Consider the following 23,434-nt stretch of genomic DNA (forward strand, 5'->3'; position numbering starts at 1 on the left):
TCCACCACAGCCCACCACTTCCCTGGGATGGAGACCACTACAACACCAAAGCAGTTGTCAAATGTTCTTCCTTCCTTACCGCCTTCGATGTGAAGATCCTGACACCACCATCTCCCAGGACCCTCTTCCCAGCCCCCTCCCAGCAACACTGAGCCTGGCAAATACCTTATGGCAAGTAATTTTACGTTATTCTGCATTTACACAAAAATAGAGCAATTCTATATTTATAGAGATTTATAGCCGGTTCCGTGCTGGAGGAGTTATTGAGCAAGGCCAGGAGCTGTGGGCGGTCCAGGCTCCCAAGCTTCTCGTTCAGCATTTCCACCATACAAAATTAAAGGCATTCGTCTCCGTCTGGTTTCTTAAATAGATAAGGAGGGGAATGAACAGACAGTATGTACAGAGGGGCAGTGGCAGGGCCCAAGCGCCCTCCGCCCCCAGCCTCACGCCTGCCGCCCAGGGTCAGTGAGGCCGGCTGCTGGACTCTGAAGGCTGCCGCTGGCGGGGAGGAGTGTAGCCATTCAGGTAGCCGTTGCTCTGGCGTTTGCTGAGTCCTCCGTTAAGAATGTCCTGGATGTGCTGCACTATCAGGTTTATGGCCACTGTGAGCAAAAGGAATGGAAAGACACAAGGGAGAGATTGCATTAGGATGGCTGCAAAAAAACTAGAGCCAAGCCAGAGACCATGACCCAGCTGCCTCCCCCGCTCCCATCCCCTCCTATCTCATGGTGGGGAGCTGCAGCCCTGCAGGGAGGAGCTGCCTCCTGGCACTTCATCCCTCTGCCTGGGCTGAGCCCAGCACTCCAGCCAGTATAGTCAGACTGATTCCAGCCAGGTGGAGACCCCGCTGTCCCAGATGCACATCTGGCCTTGGAGAAGCACATTTCCCTTTGTGTGGGATGAACCAGGAGTTTGCCTGGAGGCACTGCATGTAGATGGGCTCCCAGGCGTGATCAGAGGAGCACAAACTCCCAGTCACTAATGCTCCAGGCAGGAGCAAAGGGGAGAGGCTCATCACAGCATATGTGTGATAAGAGCATTCGCTCAGGTGGCAGTGGACCAAGTCCTCCATGGCAGGTCCTGCTACCTCCTACCTAACTCTGCTGCAAGAGCAACAGCCCAAAGCTGTCTGCCAGGAGGTAACAAGGGTCTGGGTCCACTCACCTTCATTGTCTGCTCCTCTGGGAATGATCACATCAGCATACTTCTTAGTCTGGGAGGAGAGAGCACTGTGTTATTAAGTGGAGAGCCACCAGGCTGGGGCATTGTCCCTAATTCCTGGGGCAGGTCCTTCCTCTCCCCTTGCCAAACCCAAACCCGCTGAGGGATATGTCATTGCTGATAATGCATTTCGGATGCTCTTATTTGTCTTCTGCTCTGTGTTTCAATGGCTGTGCTTTGTGCCTTAACTACATTCTCATGACCTCATACAGATTCCAGTAAGAGGCACCCTAACAAAACCTGAAATTAAAAAGCCTCACCATTGCAAGATGCCAGCAGCTGATGCTTTTGGGAATAACGTCCCCTCCTGAATCCAGCTAGACTTCGTAGAAGAGCAAGAGTTGGCATGCCTGGGCTGTGAGGACATGCAGGGCACAGGCCTATGATCTGCGTGGGACATGGGGAGAATTTTCTACCAGCATTGCTTGCAGAAAAGGTCTGGTTCAGGACACGAGTCCTGACCTACTTTCACCTGCAGGTGCCAGTCTCAGTTTCCTCCCCTATTTGTGTCAGCTTTTACAGCTGATCAGCTTCCTGACAGCCAAGCTCTACCACCAGTAAACAAGCCAGCTGGCTGAGCAAAGGGCATCATCTGACACCTCCAGGTGCTTCCAGCCATATCAAAAAGCACCAGGACATGCTGGACCATTTCAGTGCTGGACCATCTGGTCCAGAGCTGATTTAGGAGTCAAGTAACAGCAACAGTGGGTGCTCAGCCTGCTTGGCATCCACACACAATTGCTCTGCAGCTGAGCCCACCACCAGGTTGGAAGTGGGAGCAGACCACTGCAAAGCTGGTACATAGGGACAAAATAGTTGTTTTCTACCCTCCTTGTTTCACATTTCATCCTCCTACAGACTCTTCAACAGAAGAGACTGCAAAGCAGCTGACACTGTATTAAAGCTGTGGATTTACCTTGCTGGGGACTTAGGAAGAGGGGAGGCACCAAGCTGGACCTGTCTCTCAGGAAAAGCCTTTCTGGGATTACACTGGAATTGGACTGTGGTTCCCAGAGCCACATCTGAGTGAGACAGGGACAAGGGTGCTGCCCAGGAGCCAGGAGATCATGTAGCACAGAAAGAATCAACCCCTCTTATGGGAAGGGGCAGAGCTGGTCACAGACAGGCACAGAGATGTTTCTGTTGCCAAGGCCTGAGGCTGAAGACACAGGTTCAATTCCTGCCTGTCCTGCTGGCCAGCAGTTCTCAGGCTGCAGGACTCTTGTGGCTCAGTTCCTCCAGAATAAGAACAATTCCTCATGTAACTACCACATCTGCTGGAAAGCCTTGAGAACCAAGGTGTAGGCTTCTCTCCACGAGAGCAGTGGCCAGGAGAGGTAGGCTAGTCCTGCAAACACGCTATTTCACCTGCAAGTTCTGCGGGACTGCAGTGGTCTCCCACATGCAAAGTCCCTGTCTGCTAGCGAGCCTTGCCTCAGCTATCAGCTCCCAAAGTCTCTTCCTTTCCCCAGGCAGCCCTTGAAACTCTGGCCCTGAGCAAGGTCTGTCTGCTCTACACCTTGGCCTCTCACCAGCCAGGAAACACAAGACCACATCCCGCAGCACAGAGTGAAGGAAGGAGCTCCCCTGCTCTCCCCCAAGCACCCAGCCAGCAAGAAGCCAGCAGCACTGCAGGGTGAAAAGGGCAGGCGGGACAGCCCAAAACAGGAGGCAGACACAGCAGACACCGCCTGGGGACAGGGAGTGAAGCCAAGGATCTTCCCTCCAGGGCTGGCATCTGCTGAGCTGCCTGGTGTTGGTTTGTCAGACCCTGTGCAGGGAGGGGTTTCTCTTGCCGTGTCGGCCTTTCCACAGGGGAGGGTGATCTCACGAGGAAGGCAGTGGCTGTATAAACAGTCCCCATCTCGCCCTGCACCGGCATCCCCATTTTTGTCAGCACCTGCAGGGAAGGTGCAAGGCGAGGCAGGCTAACCTGAGCTCTGGGGCGCAAAATGCTCCTGTCTGAGGAGCTGGGCAGGGTATGAGGCATTTTTGGCAGACTCCCATGGGTGTCACTCCCCTTACTTACTGGCAAACAGAACTCCTCGAAGGCAGGCTTGACGAAGGTGATGTACTGAGATAAGATCTGCTCGAGGTCCCTGCCTCGCTCACTGATGTCTCGTAGCACTGTGGGGAAGATGTAAGGCACAGGAGCTGAGACATGAATCGCTCCATCCCCCTTCCCTTCAGAACAGCCTCTGGCCACCAGGTTATTTTGCCTGAGGTCTCTGTTCCTGGACGCTGCTGCCCACATGTCTGAGCACACCCCAGCCCAGCTACATGCTTTTAACCTGCTTCCAACCCTGCCCAGGAGCCAAGGGCTGGCTGACCTGACCAAGGGCTTTTCTTGGCCTCCCTCCCTTCCCAGCTCTGCAAGCACATTCCAGCTGTAACCAGTGCCACCCCAGTCCTGACTGCTCCCAGCCTCAGCCCTTACATCGCTCCTGTCACTCTGCCCTGCCCTTGGCCTAAGGATGGGGCATTCTCCCAGTCATCCCCATAGGACAGAAAAGCAGTAGAGTTCATCCGTACGCACATTAAGGTGTAGTTTAACTCAGGGTTAACTCTGCAGAGGTGAGGAGAGTAAAACTCACCCACCTACCCAGCTCTGGCAAGCTCCTTGTGCTGTCCCCAGCTGAGTGGGATGGGAAGGGCGAAGCAGGCTCCCACAATCAGAGGCTGAGGGGGTGCTCGGAGGAGAGCAGCTCAAGAGGAAGCCAGGAGAGCAAGCTGGCCTCCTGCTTGTTCTGCCGTTCGGGCCTTACACCCTGTTTGCACGAGGTATTTGGGCCATTGCCATCTCCGATCTGAAGCCACTTCAGCGTGGACAAGTGCCCCAGTTCAGCAGGAATGCAACCCCCGGGTAAGAGCCAGAACAGCCCTGTGGCTGAGCAGCCAGCTCTTGGCTCTCCCCCAGCACGCTAGCGCCTGGCACCGGGTTCAGAGTGAGCCTTCTCCATGTGCCAAGCAGAGCCAAGCCACAGCACTGCCAGCCTGGGCAATCTGTTGGGCAGCCGCTGCCCATGTGCTTGCGGGGCCAGGGCAGTGCTGTTCTCCCAGCGCTGGTCTGGCACCGTCCCCGCGGCTCTGTTTGCCCCTAGCCAGCAGCTTCACAGCATGCCTTTTCACAGCCCCGCGCAGGGGAGGTGATGGGGGGAAGAAAGGGCTGGCAGCAGGATGTGTGCCAGCTCCCTGCCTGCTCCAGGAACGGCTCAGCCCAGCCCAGGCTGCACTAGCCAGCTCCTTGCCTTCTCCAGAGAGCAGGAGCAAACCCCCGCTCAAACAATACAGAAAAACAGGCAAGGAAAATTAAAAAAAAAAAAAAGGCAAGAGACAAACTTTTGTTTCCCAGGTCCCACACCCTGTTTGTTGGCTGCTCTGAGGTGGGGAAGGAGCACAGTGAGGGTGTCTTTGCAGCACACTCGCCCTGGGATGGCGTGGGGGAGGCCTGCGAGCTGCCCAGGCTGCAGGGGCTGGTCCTGACACGGCAAAACTCTCCCGCCTGCTCTCAGGGCAAACCACAGCAGGGCAATCACCCCACACGTTAACACGAGTCAAGCACCCACTGTCTTGTACTTGGCCCCAAAGTAATGGGTTCCAGCAATCCAGGCTAAGACCACACCCCGCATCTGGAGGTATCACCCTCTGCTTGCACCCACCTTGTCACAAGGACAGATCAGCACCCACCCAGAGCCAGCAGGCACACATCGCTCGAACCAGGCCCAAAACATGCACGCGATGTCTGACTTGGTCTTTGTTTTACGGAAGCCAGCCGAGGGCGGCCCAGCGAGGGACCTCAGCCAGAATCAGCTTCGCACGGAACGGGCTGTTTGAGGCACCTGACAGACCTTGCCCCTTGCGCCCTGGTAGCAGCATTTTTCTTGGGAGAAGTGCTGAGATGAGGGCAGTGTGAGTTGCATGGACTGAATCCCAGCGCTACTGATTAACTGAGCTGTCAACCACATTTCCAGGAACCTCACCTCCCGCTGCTGCCCAGCTGAACAGGCCATTGCTGCAACTCCTCAGGATGTCTGGGAGAGCGAGATGACTCAGACATGTCGCAAGGCAAGATCCCGACTTTTCCTACAAGCTGCCTCCGGCTACGTTTCAGGGACATGATTATATCTTCAGCACCTCACACCCAGGCTCTCCTTTCCCAGAAAAGCCGGGGAGACATACAGTAAACACATTTGCTGCTGCAGTGGTCCTACCAACTGCTAACAGCAGGTCAGGAGACTGCCAAATGGTCTGCTCCCTACCAGGAGGCTGACGAGTTGCCCTAACTAAGAGACACCAGACCTCAACCAGCCTAGCTGCCCCTTTGCAAGGCTTTAGTGATTGATGGTGCGTGGGGGAAATACCCCAAGACCCCGTCCAACAGCTGCAGCACAACAGCGTTTAGCTCTGTATTGTGGTCGGCAGCCGGATGGTCTCGGTTCTTAGTCAATGGGATCTCAACCAGTTCTCAAGCCCTGAGCTCAGAGTTTTATACCAAGTCTGAAGCGCCTGAACCGCACACGCCAGAGTACCATTGGGATGCGCACACGGTCATGCGGCACTGCAAATGCACAGGGCAATGCCTTGCCTTCAGACAGCTGATACGGGGCACTGCCAAAAACGTGTGCTACCCCATGGCTGGGTGCAAACCCCAGTTCCTGCACAGCACAGCCTGCTTAAGGGATAAGGCTCATGTTGCGGGATCTTGCGAATGCGTATCTGTGACCTGCTAATACACCTCCCTGCAATGACTGTGCTGTCACCTCCCTGGGTGAGTCATGCAAGAACAGCGGGCAGGGTCAAGAAGGATGCGTAGAAAGGAGCTTTTAATCAGCGCTGATGACATCCCAACAGCGGAGGAGCCGTGCATCTGTCTGACAGCAGGAGGGCAGGCAAGACCAGTTCTGCGCAGAGTGGAACAGTCCCAGGCTGACGCACTGAGACATGCTCCTCTCGTCACAGCACAGAGGTCTGGACAGGACCTCGCCTCTAAGTCATCTTCTGCATCCCCAGACACCCTGTGAAGGCTGTCAGAGTCAGGCAGGGGTAGGGACAGTTCAGACAGAACTGAATTCTGCCCCAAGAGTCCCCAAATGCTTTCTTAATCATCCAGGAGCCTCAGGTGCTATATCAGTGACCCCACTCCTAAAGGCTGCTTTGGAATGAATGGCATCTCAAGCCATAAGACCCTGCAGAGCTGGAGTCCCTCCTATGTCAGCTGGCAACTCACAGCCAAGTCAGCTGGACAGAGGGAGTCCTAGAGAGTGATCTGCCCCCTCCCTGGCACTGTTTAAGGACAGATTGGATGAGGCTTTGAGCAACCTGGTCTAGTGGAAGGTGTCCCTGCCTGTGGCAGGGGGGCTGGAACTAGATGATCTTTAAGGTCCCTTCCAATCCAAACCATTCTGTGATTCTATGATCTTCGTTTCTAGGGCTCCTTGCCCCCAAAGCCATCACCCCAGTGCCAAGCACCACAAAGAGGCTCCATGCTGAGCTGGCTGTGCTCGCACAAACCAACATGTAAAACCAAACTCCCTATCTGCATCATGCACGATGGACATCCTCACACCCAAATGCCATCCTCGGAGCACACCCATTCCCCCAGGTCCTGAGCAGATCCATCAGGCACTGCCTTCTGACTGAGCTGTAGAGCCACTTTGCCATGCCCATTGCACCCTTCCCTGCTGGTACCTGCTGACTGGCAGTAGCTGCCGTTCAGCTGATGGCACAGGGCTGGTGCCACAGGGCCATGTGAGGACACAGCACGCTCAATGGTCACATTGCTGCATGCATCAAAGGAGGAATTCCAGACAAGGCAGCAAAAAACCCACTGAATCCTAAGAGACATGGAGCAAGGTGCTCCCCACTGCCATAAGCTGCCCCGTGTGACATTCTGCACTGGGGAGGAAAAGCTCCCTGGCTCTTTGCTAGCAGCAGCAGAGCTTTGTGCCAGTTCCAGTTCTGCTCTGGTCACTGTCACCTGCCTCTGCCATCAGCCACCCACATCAGTTAAGTGACACTTCTGTCCCTGCTGCACAAGGCATATTTGGGCCTCACCTCTGCGGGACAGCCGGGTGTCTGCGTCCGTGTCCACAAAGAGCTTCATGCGGAAGAGATCCCGCACCTCCTGGCTGTAGAAGGCCAGGATGCCTTCGAAGAGCACCACGTCGGCAGGGTAGACTGTCACTGTCTCCTCTTTCCTAGTAGAGGGAAGGAGAGTCAAAATATGCTGGTGGGGGCGAAACAAGCCAAGAGAGGTGAGGGGAAACAGCAGTGCTCCTAGGCACTGCTCCAACCCTGGGACATCACTGCTGCACCAGGGGGGCGACCGAGGAGAGGGCAGACCTACCCCACCGTGGTGAAGGGAATCCAAGGCATACGTACGCTTCCTAGAAGGACAAATGGCAGAGCAGGAAGCAGACTAGCCCTTCTCCCCCCCACCTCGGCCAGCTGCTGCTTGCAAGCATTATGTGCCAAGCCGTAAAGCCCAGAAAGCCTGTGCACGGGGCCTGACCCACGGGAACCTGCAAGGGCCAGCTCTGCTCCCCTGGGAACGGGGCAGCACTCTCCTGACAGCGCAGCGCTCTTGCGGGAAATGGAGCAGGGTCACACCGTCCACGACCAACACAGGCGTGCAAAAACAAGCTGAGCACATGCACGGGAAGAGCTACGGGAGCAAGAACCGTCCTCCTCCTTTCATGGCAGTGCTGTACTGTTTGAGCCTGGAATACTTGTTAAAGCTGCAAATAGAGAGTTTATGGGGAGAAGAAGTGTGGATGGGGGAAGAAAAGGGGGGCCACAAACCCCTCCACTGACGCCTGCCTGTTGCTGGATGCAACCGCATGGCTGCACAGCTTTCCAGACCCTGGATCCTCTAACCAAGGGGTTTGGAGTAGTTAGCACGGAAGCTTTCGGTTGGCAGGTTAGGTGCCTACGAGCAGGCGCAAGCGGAGGGGCAGGGGGTTCGGGCTGGCACGGCCGCAGGGCATTAGCAGAGGCACAGCAAGGCAGGGGCAGCTGTTAGACCTGGAGTGGGAGACAAAGTCATAGACGGGAATCTGGACCGTCTTCCCTTCCGTGATCTCTTTGAGCGTTTTCACGATCAGCTCGTTGTCAAAGGCATCTGAGGAGAGAGAAAACATTACCTGAGGCAGCTTTGCAACCTCTCCCACCCACCAGACGCTGAGCTTAGCCTAGCCAGAGCCACTGGCACCCCGCACAGATGCACAGGCTTGGGAGGAAAGCCCTGCACGTCCCCATGTGCGTAGCAAGGCCCAGCTCTCCCAGAGCCCCTGGGGCTTCATTGCTCTGCTCCAGCCTGGGATCTGGCCTGCAGAGATCAATACCATCCTTGTATGGCAGCGCTGCCAGCCCAGGCTCAGGAAGGCATCTCCTCCCAGGCTCCAGCCCTCAGACAGACTCAAGCAGTGTTTCAGCCTTGAGCTGCCAGACAGACAGGGCTCTGTTTGCTCGGTGCTCGCTGCCTCTGGCCATTGTCCTCGTGGGGACGAGGGGACAGCAGCTCTGAAATTTCCCCACCAAGCCCAGAGATGGTTCAAAGAGCCCCTGTTGTAGCAACAGGGCACAGCCGCCTCGGTGGAGGGGTCTGCAGAGCAGCTGCACAAGACGGTTCCCTCCTTGAAGGAGGGACACGGAGCTGCTGGCTCCAGGGGGCTGTGCCAGGCCAGATCTCCCTGGTCCCAACCAAGCTGCACCATAAAGGTTTTCAAACTGGGGAATGTTTTTGCAGGGAGAAGAGGAGCGTCTTAAGGAGTTTGAGGGTTCACAACCTGCACTTTCTCATCCCAAACACTCCACTCCAGAGGCAGTTTCTTTCCCAAGAGAGACAGAGGTTGTTCTGCAGGGGACACAGATGGTCCCCAACCACCCTGCCAGGGATGCACCCGGCTCCAGAAGAGCTTAACTGAGCCACCCACCCCTGCACCGTGCAGAGACAGAGACCCAGTGTCCATGCAAGGCTCTCTGCTGGTGGAACAGGGGGTCCCACTCCAGTCCTTGCCCCCCACCGCACAGCAGTGCCCTGGTGTTGTTCTCCATTCACCTGGGTGGTCAAAATTGAACTGGCCTTTCAGCGCTTTGGATTTCTGCTCTGAGGTGAGGACCCGGTAGAAGCTGTCTTGGCTCACAATCACCACCTGCTTCTGGCGGTAGTCCACCTCGTTCTGGCCCAGCAGCTGGACGATCTTCGAGCATACTGAGGACTGGGAAAGGAACAGCAAAGGAGACAAGTAAGCGACAAGTGGTGTCTGAGCCACGCAAGGAGGATGTCCCCAGGTAACAGCCATTCTTGCATGCATGAGGCACTGCTTGCTGGACCTCCAGCTGAGAGTTCGTGGTCCCTTCAAAGGCACAGCCCAAAGCCACTGAGGGAAAAGTGCTCCAGGGGCATCAGCGTGGGGCCCTTCAGTGTAAAAGCAGCACTAAGCTTGCTCCCTGCCTCCCCCTCCTCCATCCCTATGGCCTGCCCACAGCTCCTATTCTGGGCACAAACTGCAGCAGCAAAACAGTTGGCTGCTGCCTGGGTTCAGCCACAGCCCCAGGGCCCCCATGGCCAGCTCCAGCCTGCCCTGCAGCTCCCCAGGGAGCAGAGCTGTGTGTGACACCAGGGCTGAGCCTCCTCCCTGGGAGGCAGCCTCAGTGCCTTGGTTCCCCCAGCCCTGGTCCAGCCCAGAAACTCTACCACTGCACAAGCAGGGAGGGAGAGAGTCCTCAGAGAGTGAGAACTAGGTTGTTTTCATACCCTAAACAAAGCCCAGTATGAAAAGACACCAGGAGGAGAGCTCTGGGACTTTATCAGGGACCTCTGCCACAGCTGCCAGGGCTGGGAGGAGCAGCCGTGAGCATATCCTGGTGCCTCCTGGCACAGCAAAGCTAAGGGCACTGCGGAGCCAGCGGCTGAAGAACCACGTGGCTCTGGCTGCCAGTGCAAGATCCCCACGAGCACTGCTGGCACGAGAACCGGCACCTCGCACACCGTGCGGAGCGGGCTGGGTGCCTGGCATCGACTCTCTGCTGACACTGCAGCGGGCACCGGCTGCGTGGCCGAGGGTCACGCCGGGCCCCGCCATCACAACACGAATCAGAGCACAGCTTGGGGAACAAATGGCAAAGCCTGCTTCAGTCCCTTCTCCTTAGTCATACGAGTCCTTGGCCGCTGCGCAACACGGCGGTGTTAACTGCATCACTACCCGGCAGCCGGCACGCTGCCCCGGCCAGCGAGAGCCAAGGTCAGGCTGGCGGGGGAGTGCTCTGCTGCCTGCGGGAGCCCTGCGTGTCAGCCCCCCTCCTGCCCTGCGGCACCCCCTGTTTAAGGAAAAGGGGGTGCTTCGGGTGCCAGACTGAGCCCTTCACCTCCTGCAAACCACACTCGCTGCAGACGCCCAGCTGAGCCGCTCCCGGCCTCGGTTACCACAAATACTCTCCGCTGAGTGCTCTGCTTTGCAAAGAGAGGTTTGCTTGTCCCAGCCTGCCCGTGGCTCTTCCCATGCTCCCACCTCCCCACTGGGGCTCAACCATCTGCTCCATACCTGGCTGGCGACTTCCAGATGCAGAGCTGAAGACAGTGGTGGTGAGAGGGAACAGGGAGGGGACGGCACGCCTGGCAGAGGGCACGGCTGTTTGCCTGAGAAGCTGGAAGATTTGACGGCATTCCGGTCCCCAGAGACCGTCTCTTCCCCTCCAGGCCAGGCTGACCTGACTTGGCTGTGACCGCTGCACTGAGTCAGCCCTGGTGCAGCTGGAGAGCCTCCGCACACAGCGCTGCTGCGGAGCGAACCGGCCCAGGCTGCCCCACCGCAGGCCCTGCGGCCCTGGGCACAAGGCTGGGGTCTGGGGCAGGGATGGGTTCTCCATGAGCATCCCACCTTCCTCTCCTGCCTCTCATGGCTGGCAAGTTGTGCCGAGCCACGTTGGCAGCCCTGCCCTGCAGCAAGCTGCCACCACCCAGAACAAAGCACTGCGAGTCAGTGCCAGTCACTCGCCCTGCGGCATGCGCAGACAAAGCCGGAGACCATTCTCTGTTCCCTCTGTTTTCCCACTCCCCACATCCTTCTCCAGCCTGCGTCAGCCCTGTTGCTTACCCAGCTGTATCCCTTAGGTTTCGCAAAAACAGGGCGTACACAGTGTCTCTCCTCCGCTTTTCCTCCCTGCTCTCTCCCCCGGACGCTACTGCCTTCCCATGCAGCAAGGAGATGCAGCACAGCAGGGTTCAGCCTTGGCCACAGCTGGCAAGGACACCAAACTTCCCAGACCCTTTGCAATTAGGAATAAACCACCTTCCACCACAGCCACCCAGACAGATCCCCAGCCTGTAGATCAGCAGGTTCCATATGGATCTGCACCAGAAACTGCTTTCCCCAGCCCAGGGGAAGGAGCAGGGCTCCTTGACTTTGGGTCAGTGAAAGCAACACACCAGTTGCACTCACATTCTCCCCTTGGACCTCAGCACATGGATGGACAATAAAATCATTGGAGGGCATCAGACAGTTCCTTCCAGACTTTCTTCTGCCTTATGCACGCTAACCTCTGGTCTACTGATCCTGGAAAGTGGAGAAAAGACTTTCCATCAGCGCTGAAAATCACCCTCCCATTCCATACCCCACAAATCAAGACACTCAACAGTGAGAAAAACCCAAGGAGAAAGTAGCCCTCAGCAGCTGGAGACAAGAACACGTCCTCCCACGAGGGCCCAGGACAAGGATCAGAGCATACCCTGGCTGCATTTACCATCCAATGCTCTGGGGTGGCAAAAGCCTCTTGCAAAAGCATCCAGGCAGATGCTACAGACCCTTCCCTTTTCTCCGGTGGGCTCTGGAGAGCTATCAGAAGTGGTGGAGAAGGATGATCACCAGGACATCCCGCTCTCAGGACCGAGCTCAGGTTCAGCATACTGTATTGCTCGGGTGGGCTGGGATGTCATCTCTGGGCTCTGGGAAGAGGCACACATGTCACCTTGGTCCCACAGAAGGTGCAGGCCAGGGCATAAGTGCATAAGTGCAGTGGGACATAGGGACAGCGGGGGACACGGCATGTTCCTCTAACCCGAGGGCTTCATTCAACTTGCCTTAGTGTAGCAGCAAACCTCATCGAGGTCTAAGTGAAGAAGCTTTTTCCTTTCCTCACGATCATTTGTGATGGAAACAAGAATGGTTCATGAGGGGTGTTCCCTGATGCCACTCTGAATACCTCCTATAGCTAGTCAGGCAGTTTTCCCCCCTTGGTCGATAAACACCCTATGTTAAGGAGGAAGAAAAAGCAGAAACACAGAGGTTACAAATTCCCCTGTGCAGTGGGAACAGAAACTCCCAGCCTCAAGAAGTGTCCCTCCAAACAACTGACGCACGTCCCCTGCTTAAACTCCCTTCTCCCAAACCAGCACTGCATACGTATGTGTGACTGATGTTAATCAGAAGTGTGAAAAATCCACTAATAACTGGAAACAATAGCTGTTAGGCTCTGGGGAGGCCTGCAGGTGCCCAGAACGACCAAGACCAAAGCATGACTGTGAAGTACCGCGCCAGGCTGCTACCAGCCTGGATGCACAGTAACCCAGGGGACACATGGTGCTGATGCACGCACTCAGCACCCACTTGAAAGGACAGCCTGGGCTCAGATTCCTTCCTTCGCCAATTCCTAACTGCTTCTCCCAGGGGAGAAGATGACCATTGTTTCTTCTCTGAAAAGCCCAGGACTGCAGAGGTAAATGGAGAATGACGCAATGAAGATGACATGGTGCCATAAATGAATCCCAATACAGAAACTCTGGGATTTGAGCCCCATCCCCAGCTCTGCCCTGTGTGACACATCTCATCTGCAGAAAGATAAGAGGCATGACAGGGCTCCTTGCCTCCGCTCAGCCCCTTCCCCAGACCTCACCACAACCCAAAGCAACTGCTGATGGTGATTCAGCCGCAGCGCACTCCCGGCAACAGGATGCTTTCTCAAGCAAAAGCTCAGCCCTCCCCTCCTCCAGAACTTGTTTAAAACTAAATATAGACAGAACACAGAAGCCTCCTAGCCTCCATGGTTGCCAAGCAGACCTTTCCCATGTTAGCCACATGAAACCAATGCAGGGCTTTCCAAGCATGCAGGCAGGGAGGGAGGGAGCCCCGGCCTCTCTGCCATCGTTCATGACTTTCCACACGCTGCAGTGAGGGGAACTCGGCTCCAGGCTCGAGCAAACAGGCTGCGACTCACTGAGCTGCACTCCCCCAGGCTTTGTGCCTGAGCTGCTGCCTGGGAAAGCTGTGCAAACCAACCCACACCACACCGAGACCGTTGAGAGAGAGGTATTGGCACAGCACAGCGCAAGAAGGAAGCTCAGAGAGATGCGATTCCCGCACAGAAGCGGCTGCAGCTCCGCTTGCAGGATTCCTCCTCTGAACCAAGCACACAAGTAACCACTGTTTAAGGAAGAAGTACAGCTTTATTCTGCTGGGAGGGCAAGACACAGAAGGCACCTGGGGAAGAACTCCAGCATATTTTCCCAAAAGGAGAGAGGTGGTGCACAGGGGAAAAAAACTCAACAGATGGGTGTTGGGAGTCCTACCCCTGACATTTATTTGAAAGGTATTAATTACATTAGATATTTAACTCATATTCACTCATGGCCTATAGCCAGCTGCTCAGATTTTCTTCAGGAGTTGACTAATTCCCCAATATTATTATGCAGATTATCCCACAATCCCTCTTGGGTAGCTCTAATCAGCCAGTGAATTACAGCTTCAGATGGGTATTAGAGAACGAGCTGATGGACAGTGCTACAGTTAACCACCACGTGAAGGTACCAGGCAGGACACAGCTGATACCTTCAGCCCCAGGTTTGCTGCAGCTGTCAGGGAAGTACAGGTAGTCCTGCCTCGCCTGGTAAGGCCTGTCCTGGGCTAGGAGGAACCCATAAGCCTTGTGCATGTGAACATGCCAAAACCCACTCGCTCGAGCAGTCCATCCATCCCCAGGGAGCTTGGCACTGCAGAGGGATGTCTCCACCGAGCTGCTCACTAGGCTCCCACTACAGCAGCAGGGAGGACCTCCCATCCTCCCAAGGACTCTAGACTAGACACTTAGCAAGTGATTATGCCAGATAAAGTGATTCCAGCCCTAAAGAAATACTGAAGCTGTCAGTCCCCTCAGGAGCAGGTAAAGGGAGAAGGGCTGTGCCAGAAGCAAGACCTACCAGGAAAAGCACATGCTGGGCTCCAGCATGGAAGGAAGAGAGGCAGAGACTCCTGCCACCACTGCAGGCTGCTCACCCTGAGCCAAGATGCTGCTCACCACAAGGACAGTCCTCCTCAGCACAGCAATGCCCTCGGCCCACAACAAACAGCCAGGAGCAAGGACAGACTGCAGCAGTCACATCCCACCTCCCACCACAGAGGGAAGCCCAGAGGTTATCTCTATGGACACCACTGCCATGACCCCCTTCCTGCAGGACCTCGATGTGAACAGGCTTGGCACGGGCTGTTGATGGCTTTGCATCCGCAGGAGCCTGGCTGGGGTGTCCTCGTCACATGCTTGTGGATAAAATAGTCACCAGTTTGGGGATCTGGCAGAATTCTCCTGAAGATCACATCAGGGACCACTGGGATTACTTGCTGCATTTCTCTGATGTCCCCTGTAGCATGGTTGCCTTTCCAGGCATCACAGGGGACCTTTTCTCAATGGGGTCCTTGAAATCAGGAGCCATAGCAACGCTGTCCTTCTCTCCAGCTCATCTCCTGCAGCACACTAGTTGGGGATTTTGGTCTCTTCTTGTAAGGTGATGTTAATTACAGAGTATTAAGAAGTGCTTGGTGGCCTGGGGTGACACACAGAACAGACACCAAATTGGGAAGGGTCCCAGAGCATCTATTAAATATCTGCCTGCGACTGCAGAGAGCTAGGTCACGACCCACGCAATCCTTTCCAGTCCTAATGGAGCACATCCGTACGGCAGCACTGGGACTGGAAACTTGCTATTCTCGTACCAAAAGCCCGAGCCTCCACCCAGAGCTTTCCCAGGCAGGTTCACCCATTCCTGCCTTTCCCTTTGCAAGCCACAGTGAAACCAGTCCGGGACTGGGATAGCCAGGTTTCTATTCACTCACCCTGGGATGCTGCGCACGTGATCAGCAGTCCTGGGCTGGAGCATAAACAGGCACACACAAACACAGATTATATGTGGCAAGGAAAACAACCTCCCCTAACACAATCCCTCCCAATCCACTGGTTTTAGACACAGGTTATTTTTCTCAAGCCCCTGCTGCAAACTCCACAGCCTGGAGCTGGCTGAGCCCACAGGACTACAGTAAGCAGGCTCCATAATGAACTCGCACACATTCAATCTGTAACAGGAAAGGGCTGACCCATCAAAACGTCCTGTGTATCAGTCTGATCAGGGGCTGGCACAGAATAACATTCTAGTAGAAAGTTTGACGAGTCTCTAGCACACACCGACACCAGTGTTTAACAAGTCAGACCTTGTGATTCAGGGCTCCTGCCAGCCACAGAACGAATGTCACCAGGAAACGGTGCTGAACCAACACAGGATTGCTGCAATCCCTGCTAGTCCCCCTCCCATGGTACCCCCCGGGTCACTGCCAGGTCTCCCCTGGGCTTCTCTGCCTGACATCCAGGTGGTGACATGGCGGCAGTGACCCCCAGGCTGCTGTGGGGGACCTCAGCCCTTGCTAGTGTAGGGGCCTGAGGTCTGTCATGCAAGAAGCCCCATGTGGAGAGGGAACTGCCTCATGGAGAGATGCACTGCAGCTGGGGCCACCGCTTCCCTGGGGACCAACACACTGGCTGTCCCACCCTGCCTGGGTGACACCAGCCTTCCTCAGCCTCCTGGCTAGCTCTCTTCTAGACAGCCAGCTCAGCCTCAGACAGCATTTTTGGTGTTTAAAGCAGAAGCGCCTAATGGATTAACAGTGAAGAATACACATGGTTGAACACCCGCTGCAATCTTGGTGCTCTGCAGTCTGGAAATTCTCACGCTACGTGTTCAAACAGACATTTCCAGCTTTATGTGCTAACACAAGGTCCAAACGGTGCAGCCACCAGGCCACCGCAGCATCCACATTCAGCCCTCACTGGTTTGAAAGCCAGGCATCCAACAAAAGCGTTCAGCTCTTTGTAAATCTGTCTTTTCTTATAACCTCCTGTGGGAAGGTAGCAATCAGGACCTCGCTTTGCAGCACATGGGGACAAGCAATTAATGCTCCAGCTTGAGTTTGAAGAGCTCTCCCCACCCCTGCAACCACCCCAGCACCAGATGCTTCCACTGCTGCTGGGAGGGAGCCACTCCAGCACTGCCGGCAGAGCTGCAGGGCTCCAGGAGCTAAGCTGAGGTGGATACGTGAAGAGCTTAGGGAGGTACCCCAACACTTTCCAGCTCATCCCAGTAGTCAGTCTGCTGAACCTTCCTCCAGCCTGCAGCCTGGCTGCCTGCCTTGCATACTGGACTCCTTGGTAGTCAGGAATCTTTTGCAGGAAGGAGGAAAGAAGCTTTTAGCACAAAGACCATGGGTGTAAGAAGGAAACAAGAGCTTTAGCAGAGCACTTGAAAGCGTATAGGATGAAAGAAAATGCTACAACCAGTCTTGGGAATCCCTCTGACGAAATGAGGTGGTTGCAGTCCTCTCTGGCTTTGGCACAGGACGGGGTCTTAATGCCATGTCATCTCCTCCACATCAGGAGACGGCAGCAAGCTTTGCCTGGGCTGCACACTGCTTGGATTTTGGGGACAGTGGGAAAAATGCTGCCTCCCAGCAAGCTTTTGTGAAGACCCTGTCCCAGCTGAGCCGACACAAAACAGCCACCACACAACCAGCACTGCCCTCAGAGGCTGCAGCATCACAGCCTGCCCAGGACCGCTGCAGCTCCCCAGTTTTGTTCCCAACACAGTCCAGATTTCTTCTAAGAGCCAAAGATAGGAAAGCGCTCAGGTTTCTGCCTCCTATTTGAGTACCCAAAGTTGCACAAGCCTCTTTTGCTCACTAGGGAATGGCAATCAGCCTTCAAATCTGGGTTCTCACCAATTTGCCTTTAAGAAATACCAGCCAAACGCTCCCCCCCAGCTCTTCGGGGAAGGCTGGCCGCTTTGGATGCCAGCTTCCCCAGGGCACCATGTGACTACAAGTTGTGGCAAGCTACAGACAGGATCCCTCCTTCCACAGCCTGACTGCGCTGGTACATGGAGAGGGATGGGGGGGACCGCAGAGCTTTTTTCCCCCCCCATCTTAGACTCAACAAAAGCAGCAGAGGGAGGAGCTGGGGGGGCCCTTGGTAGGCAAATGCCCTCCGTTATCTTCGGGCTGGTGCGCTGCCAAAGGGGTGTGTTATGACAACAACCCTCAATTGGTGTGAGGGCGAGTCGGATGGATATGCCGCTTTCCCGGTGGGAAAGGTGCCTGCTCCGCTTTCCCTCTAGGAGCGTTTTGTTTTCACACAGAGCCGGCACACCGGCACCGCAGTCCCTGGGCTGGATTTTAGCTGCAGGCAAGCCCTTAGCTGAGCAAACCGCACCAGCCCCATCGCTGCTTTCCCAGAGCGCGCTGTGGCACTCAGCATCGCCCGGCGCAGGGCACTGTCACCAGCCAGATGGGGGACAGCCCCACTGCACCCTTGCCTTGCAGCTGCATCCCAGTAATGCATGAGAATTTGAGGGTCTGCGTACACAAGCCCCAGGTTCTTTTTTTTCCTATAGCTTCTCCTTGAGTGAGTTTTTTTTTGTCAGCGTATTTCTTGCAGCCTTTTCCTACAAACTTTGAACTGGTCTGCTGGATTCCCTTCAGCAGGCAGCCACTCCACAGAGGTTTTAGCAGCCAGCAATCACTGGAGGGGGGGAAATCAAAGCTGAGAGACAGGAAAAGCCAGTTAGTACATCTCCCTTGCTAGAAAGAACCATTTCCCTATTTTTTTTTCCTAAGGCAGCCTGCTGCTACTAAGCATTTTCACTTTGAAGTTGAGAACAACTGTGGCATATTCTTCTGTAATCACCGCTTTTACCTTGTGGGCCAGAGACACAGTGTTCAGAGACATAACAGTTCAGCAGCGCCAGACACGATGTTATTGGGACAGCTAGAGAGAGGCAGACCCACGCATCAGAGAGCAGACAAACCCAGCACGTTTGAGTCACAGAGCTGTACTGCAGGAACAATCCAGCTCTGGTTCCCAGGGGAGGAGATTGCATCCTCTCTCACCATCTCTCCCCTGTTATAGCTGGATTTTTTTCCCCCCTTGCAGTAGCAACAGCAGTCCAAGAACCAATAGGTTACCAAGAGACACATTCTTAAAACACTGTTATTATGGGCCGGGGTACAGCAGTTGGGTTATGCCATCCTTCAAGGGAGAAAGGGCCCCCCCTCCAAACGGGAATCAACCCAGAGATACAAGGCTCTGTCTTCCTCCTGTGACGGCCCACATTCAGCTTCCTCAGCAAGAATTATTTCAAAGGTATTGCTACTTCCAAATCTATTCGTGCTCTCTAAAATGCCTCTTAAAAAATGCAGGTAGAACATCTGTGCTACCCGGCATAGGAGGGCTGGTTAGATCTAGCTTTACTGCTCTTAAGAAAAAAAAAAGCGCATTTTTCTTTTCATATTAGGATAGAAAGCACCCTGCCTCAGGTTAAACAAATAAAGAAAAACCCGCGGTATGAGATAACTAAAACCAAAAAGCCGTAACGCTGCCGGAGCTGCCCTGCGCTGCAGTCCGGGTGCAGCAGCCCTCCGGAGAAACCCCGCATCGAGCCGGGCCGGCGGGGCTGGCCCCGGGGCGGCTGGTCCCGCAGCCCTGCGCCCCGCTACCTGCCAAGGGCCAGCCCTCCCGGGCGCTGCACGGAGGTCGCGCTGCCGCTGTGAGTCAGCATTTACTGCACAATTCCCACTCCTGCTACCCCCAAAGTTGGCCAGAAAACGGCAGCCCCATGCGCGACAGATACCATTAATTAAAATAAATAATAAATAACGGCATCGGACCCAACGCACCCTGCGGGGCGAGCAGCCCTTGGGGACACCGCACGTGAAAGGCTGGCGCAGGGGACGCGCTCACTGAAGCCACGGCAGGGAGGATTTGGCAGGGGGGATGCCGCCTCCATCCCGGCCGGGCCGGGGCCACCCCCGCCCCGCGCTGCCCCCAGCCCTACCGGCTGTCCTCCGGCAGCCCCCCAGGGCGAGGCGGAGGGAGCAGAGTCCCGGCCGGGGGGGCAGCGCCTGCACCCACCCCACACCCCCCACCTCCACGTGTCCCCGGCCGCCCCCCGCCGCGGAGGCCTCGGCGGCCCCGCTCCCTCGGCCGGCTCGTCCTTCCCCGGGCCGCAGCGAGACCCCCAGCACCGGCCCCGCCGCCGCCCCCCCCGGCCCGGCCCCGGCCCAGCGCACGTGGCGCGGCGGCCGCCCGGACCCGCCGCGCTGCCATGTGGCCGCCGCGCCCGGCGTGGGGATGGGGGGGTGTGATGAGGGTTCCCCCCCTCCCCACCCAGCCCCGGGGCTCCCCCGGACCCCGCCGCGACACCCCGCACCTTGCCGCTGGCCGTGCCGCCGCTGACCCCGATGAGGAAGGGCTCGCCGCCGCTGGGCTGCCCGTGCTCGTCCAGCCGCTGCTCGCTGTCCCCCGCCATCCTCCCCCCGCTCGCCGCCGCCTCCGCCTCCTCCGCCTTCGCTCGCCGTGCGGGGCTGGATTTATCTGATGAGTCAAGGGCCTTCCTCCCCGCCTGCTTCACATCCCCGGCGCTGCGGCTCCCTGCCAGGTGCCTGCCGCAGCTGCACATGCTCCGGCCCGGCCCAGCCTGCCGGCGGGCGGCACGGCTCGGCACGGCAGCCACATGGCCCCGCGGCTCCCCGGGGACAAAGGCGATGCAGCCACCCCATGCACCGGCCCTCGCTCCCTCTCCCCGCCGGCTCGGTTTGCCCCTCTGCCCACTCGCCATCAGCGTCGGGTCCCCAGCAGGACCCCCCCTTATATGTCCCCCACCGCTTATTAACGACCCAAACCAGGAATAAAACTCATGCTTATGACTTTGGCAAAGGGGACCCGTCTGGGAGGAGCCATGAGCACTCCGCAGGCCACGATTCAAAGTCAAAACGCTCTTGATAAAAATGGAAAAAGACTCAGCAAAATGTAGGGTGCGAGCCCACACGGGCTCATGACACGTAATCACAGAAGATATTCTCCTGCATTAAGATAAAAACAGGAGAGTTTGCAAGCTTATGTGCACCCCCGTTTCCCATACACATTACAGGAGCCCAGTCTCCCTTCATCATCAGAAATCCTAATAGAAAAGTCACAGTCTGCATTTATAAAATGCAGCTTTAACTGCTTTTCCTCTCCAATTTTCCTTTTCAAAGATGCCCACAACATTTTTACTCATCAAGGATAAAGCCCATAGCAAATCAGACATTTAAAAATAGCCCCATGGAGACACTAGTGCATGAGACAGACCTTGGAAATTAACAGCAATACTTTGCATTTACAAGCCCTTTAGATGTGAAGAGCAAAAGGTGAACTTTGGAAGAGTGAGGAGTACCAAGAAGCTGGTGAGCTCACTTTGATATCCATTTGAAAGGGCAGGTGTCCCCATGTAGCCCACACCCAGGGCTAAACAATAAGCAGTTGTTCTATCACCCAATGTCCCTTCCCCAACCAAGAAAGGGAATTAGGAAAAGGAGGGAGACTCAGGGGTTAAATTTAAACAGATTCAATAAAATAAGGAAACCAATATCAATGGTAATACAAAACACACAAAACTATACTTAGCCCACAGAGTGGTGGCAAGTCACTCCAAGGAGAGCAATCGTTAAGAAGAAGAAAGGAGAGCAGAGCAAAAAGCCCCCCATCCCCCCCCAGCTTTCCCATTTATAGTGACCCTGACGTTAATGTTACAGAACACACCTGTGGGCCAGCCTGGGCCAGCTGCCCTGGCTTTCACTGCTGATGGCCCTGATCATCATCCCACAGCTGGCCACAAACTGAAATAAAATGTAACAGAAAATTAATTCTATAAATTTTATCCCCATGAAACCAGGACAGCAGGGCACACTGAAGCCTACAGTAGCATTTCCAAGAGCATCCAAATCCTCCCATCTGAGAGGAGCCATGAGTGCTCTGGAGGCCAGGATTCAAAGTCAAAACGCTCTTGATAAAATGGAAAAAGGCTCGGCAAAATGTAGGGTGCGAGCCCACGCGGGCAAGTGCCAGGTACTGTACTTAGGTAGGAGTGATAGTCTGTGAAAATGCAAGATGGGAACCTGCTGGCTAGTCAGTGCTTTTACAGGGAAAGATCCAGGAGTACACTGGATCAAGAGTCAACACCATGCTGCTGTGAGAAAGGCAAACATCCCACTGGGACATATAAACGTAGGCAGGACACGGCAGCTAAGCCTCTGCTGGGTACCAACACCTGCTGGGTACGGTACCTGCACGGTACTCTGCTGGGTACCGTGTTTCGAGCAAGGTGAGGCCTGATGGAGAGACTCCAGCGGGGTCTCGGGAACAGCCTGGGATCTGGCTTTGCGGAGGACCACAGGAACCCTGCCTGTTTAGTCTGGGGAAGAGATGGCTGCAGGGACACACGATAACCATTTCCAAATACACAAAAGGCTGCCACAAACAGGAAGGGAATATATTTCTCCTGCCCACAGGGATACAACAAAATGTTGCCAGCTCAAATTGCAACACAGGCAATTCAGGACCGATATTTGGCGACGTTTTTTAAGTGTGAGAATGGTTAAGTCCTGGAATAGGTGGTTTAGGGAGAGTAAGGACTCTCCACCGCTGAGGATTTAAAAAAAATGCACTAGACAAGCTCCAGTATAGAAAGTTTTTAGTAGAATTGATCCTGTGTTGGGGCAGGGCATGGCCTAAGCGATGCCCTAAGGCTCCTCCTGCCCCTGTTTATAGGACCACAAGTTTCAGCGAGGTTTTTAACTACCCACTTCAATACAGTAAAACAGGTGTGGAAACGTTTGCCAGATGGTGTCCCATGTCCCGGCCCTCACCACGCAGGATGTGAGAGAGGATCTCCTGGGAAGGTGTGGCCCCTCTCTCCCACTGCTCCCAACTCCCTTCCAACCATGCCTCCGCAGACTGCGGCTTGTGGCATGGGAGCATGGCACGGGTGCCAGGGGAGGAAGTGCTGTATGCGGACGAGAACTTCCTGCGGGGACGAATTCCAGCGATTCCCACGGCCCTGTGCCAGTTCCCAAGTGCTGACCGTGGGCACGGCTCCCGTGCACACCACCGGGCCCCAGGAGTTATTCACAGCTCTTCTTACCCCCCACACCAACACGTCCATATCCGAATGGCAAAGCCCTCTCAGCACGTCGTGACCTCCGGGTTATTCGGTTCTCCTCGTGCCAACGCTGACTGCTGCCAGCCTCTCTGCTGCCCTGCTTGGGGACAGATCAGAACCTCTGCTGTGCTGAAGCTGTTTCAGACTGTGCTGTCCATCCACCTCAGAGCTGAGCGTCTCTGCAGGATGCCCATCGGGGCATTTCAGCTCCAGTTCCCCTTCTAAACCAGATGCTTGACACGTGGCAGAGGCAGACATACTTGTAGAGGGAAGGATAAGTAAATGCCTCTCGATGGGCCCTCAAGGGGTACGAGCTAAGGATATTCACAGCTTATTTATACAGAACGCAAGGAGAACTTGCAAAGATCAGATGAACAGCTCTTTCAAAACCAAGACAGGGCTGTAAACTGTTAAGTGAATCAAATCCAAGTCCCGGTTAGTTTTATACAGCATCTTTCCTCAAAACTTATTGAGAATTTTACACACTCTTCTTCCTAGCTGCCGGTCGCTAACACCTCCTCAAATACTACCACTGCTGTATCGAGCATGTTTGTAGATTGCACTCGCCCCTAACTGACGCATCCAGAGCTATGCGTTATGCAAATGCTTTCCTTTTTCGCATATCCCAGCCTTGTTAGATCGAATCAAACTGCACCCAACTCTTCATCTGTCTTTTACACATTGATCAAAGCACAGAATGCTGTTTTAAAAAGGAAATGCCATTGAGAGTAATATGCCTTCTGTTGTCTGAACAAAAACCTGCTGATAAGGATCCTGGTGCGATTCAAAATGACAGGATGAAATTACAAAGAGCCCGTGTCACCTCTAGCTCCAGTTCAAAGCACGGACACTAGAGAGGAAAGACGTTCATGTCATTGACCGTCTCCTCCTGGCCTGGCTTCTGCTGCACAAGTGCTCTGTGAAAGA

General features: G+C 55.3%; 1 protein-coding gene across 1 annotated transcript; it reads right to left on the reverse strand.

The window, feature by feature from the left end:
- Positions 1-217: 217 nt before the first annotated feature.
- UCK2 (uridine-cytidine kinase 2) lies at positions 218-19,837 on the reverse strand. Its single transcript, XM_068416971.1, has 7 exons — positions 19,739-19,837; positions 9,281-9,440; positions 8,245-8,341; positions 7,276-7,418; positions 3,251-3,348; positions 1,165-1,213; positions 218-602 (listed from the first exon to the last, which is right to left on the reverse strand). The coding sequence occupies exons 1-7, from the start codon at positions 19,835-19,837 to the stop codon at positions 463-465; spliced, it is 786 nt and encodes a 261-aa protein (XP_068273072.1). The 3' UTR covers positions 218-462.
- Positions 19,838-23,434: the final 3,597 nt, after the last annotated feature.

Source organism: Nyctibius grandis, chromosome 21 (assembly GCF_013368605.1).
Source record: "Nyctibius grandis isolate bNycGra1 chromosome 21, bNycGra1.pri, whole genome shotgun sequence".
In the NCBI taxonomy this organism is placed as follows: Eukaryota; Metazoa; Chordata; class Aves; order Nyctibiiformes; family Nyctibiidae; genus Nyctibius; species Nyctibius grandis.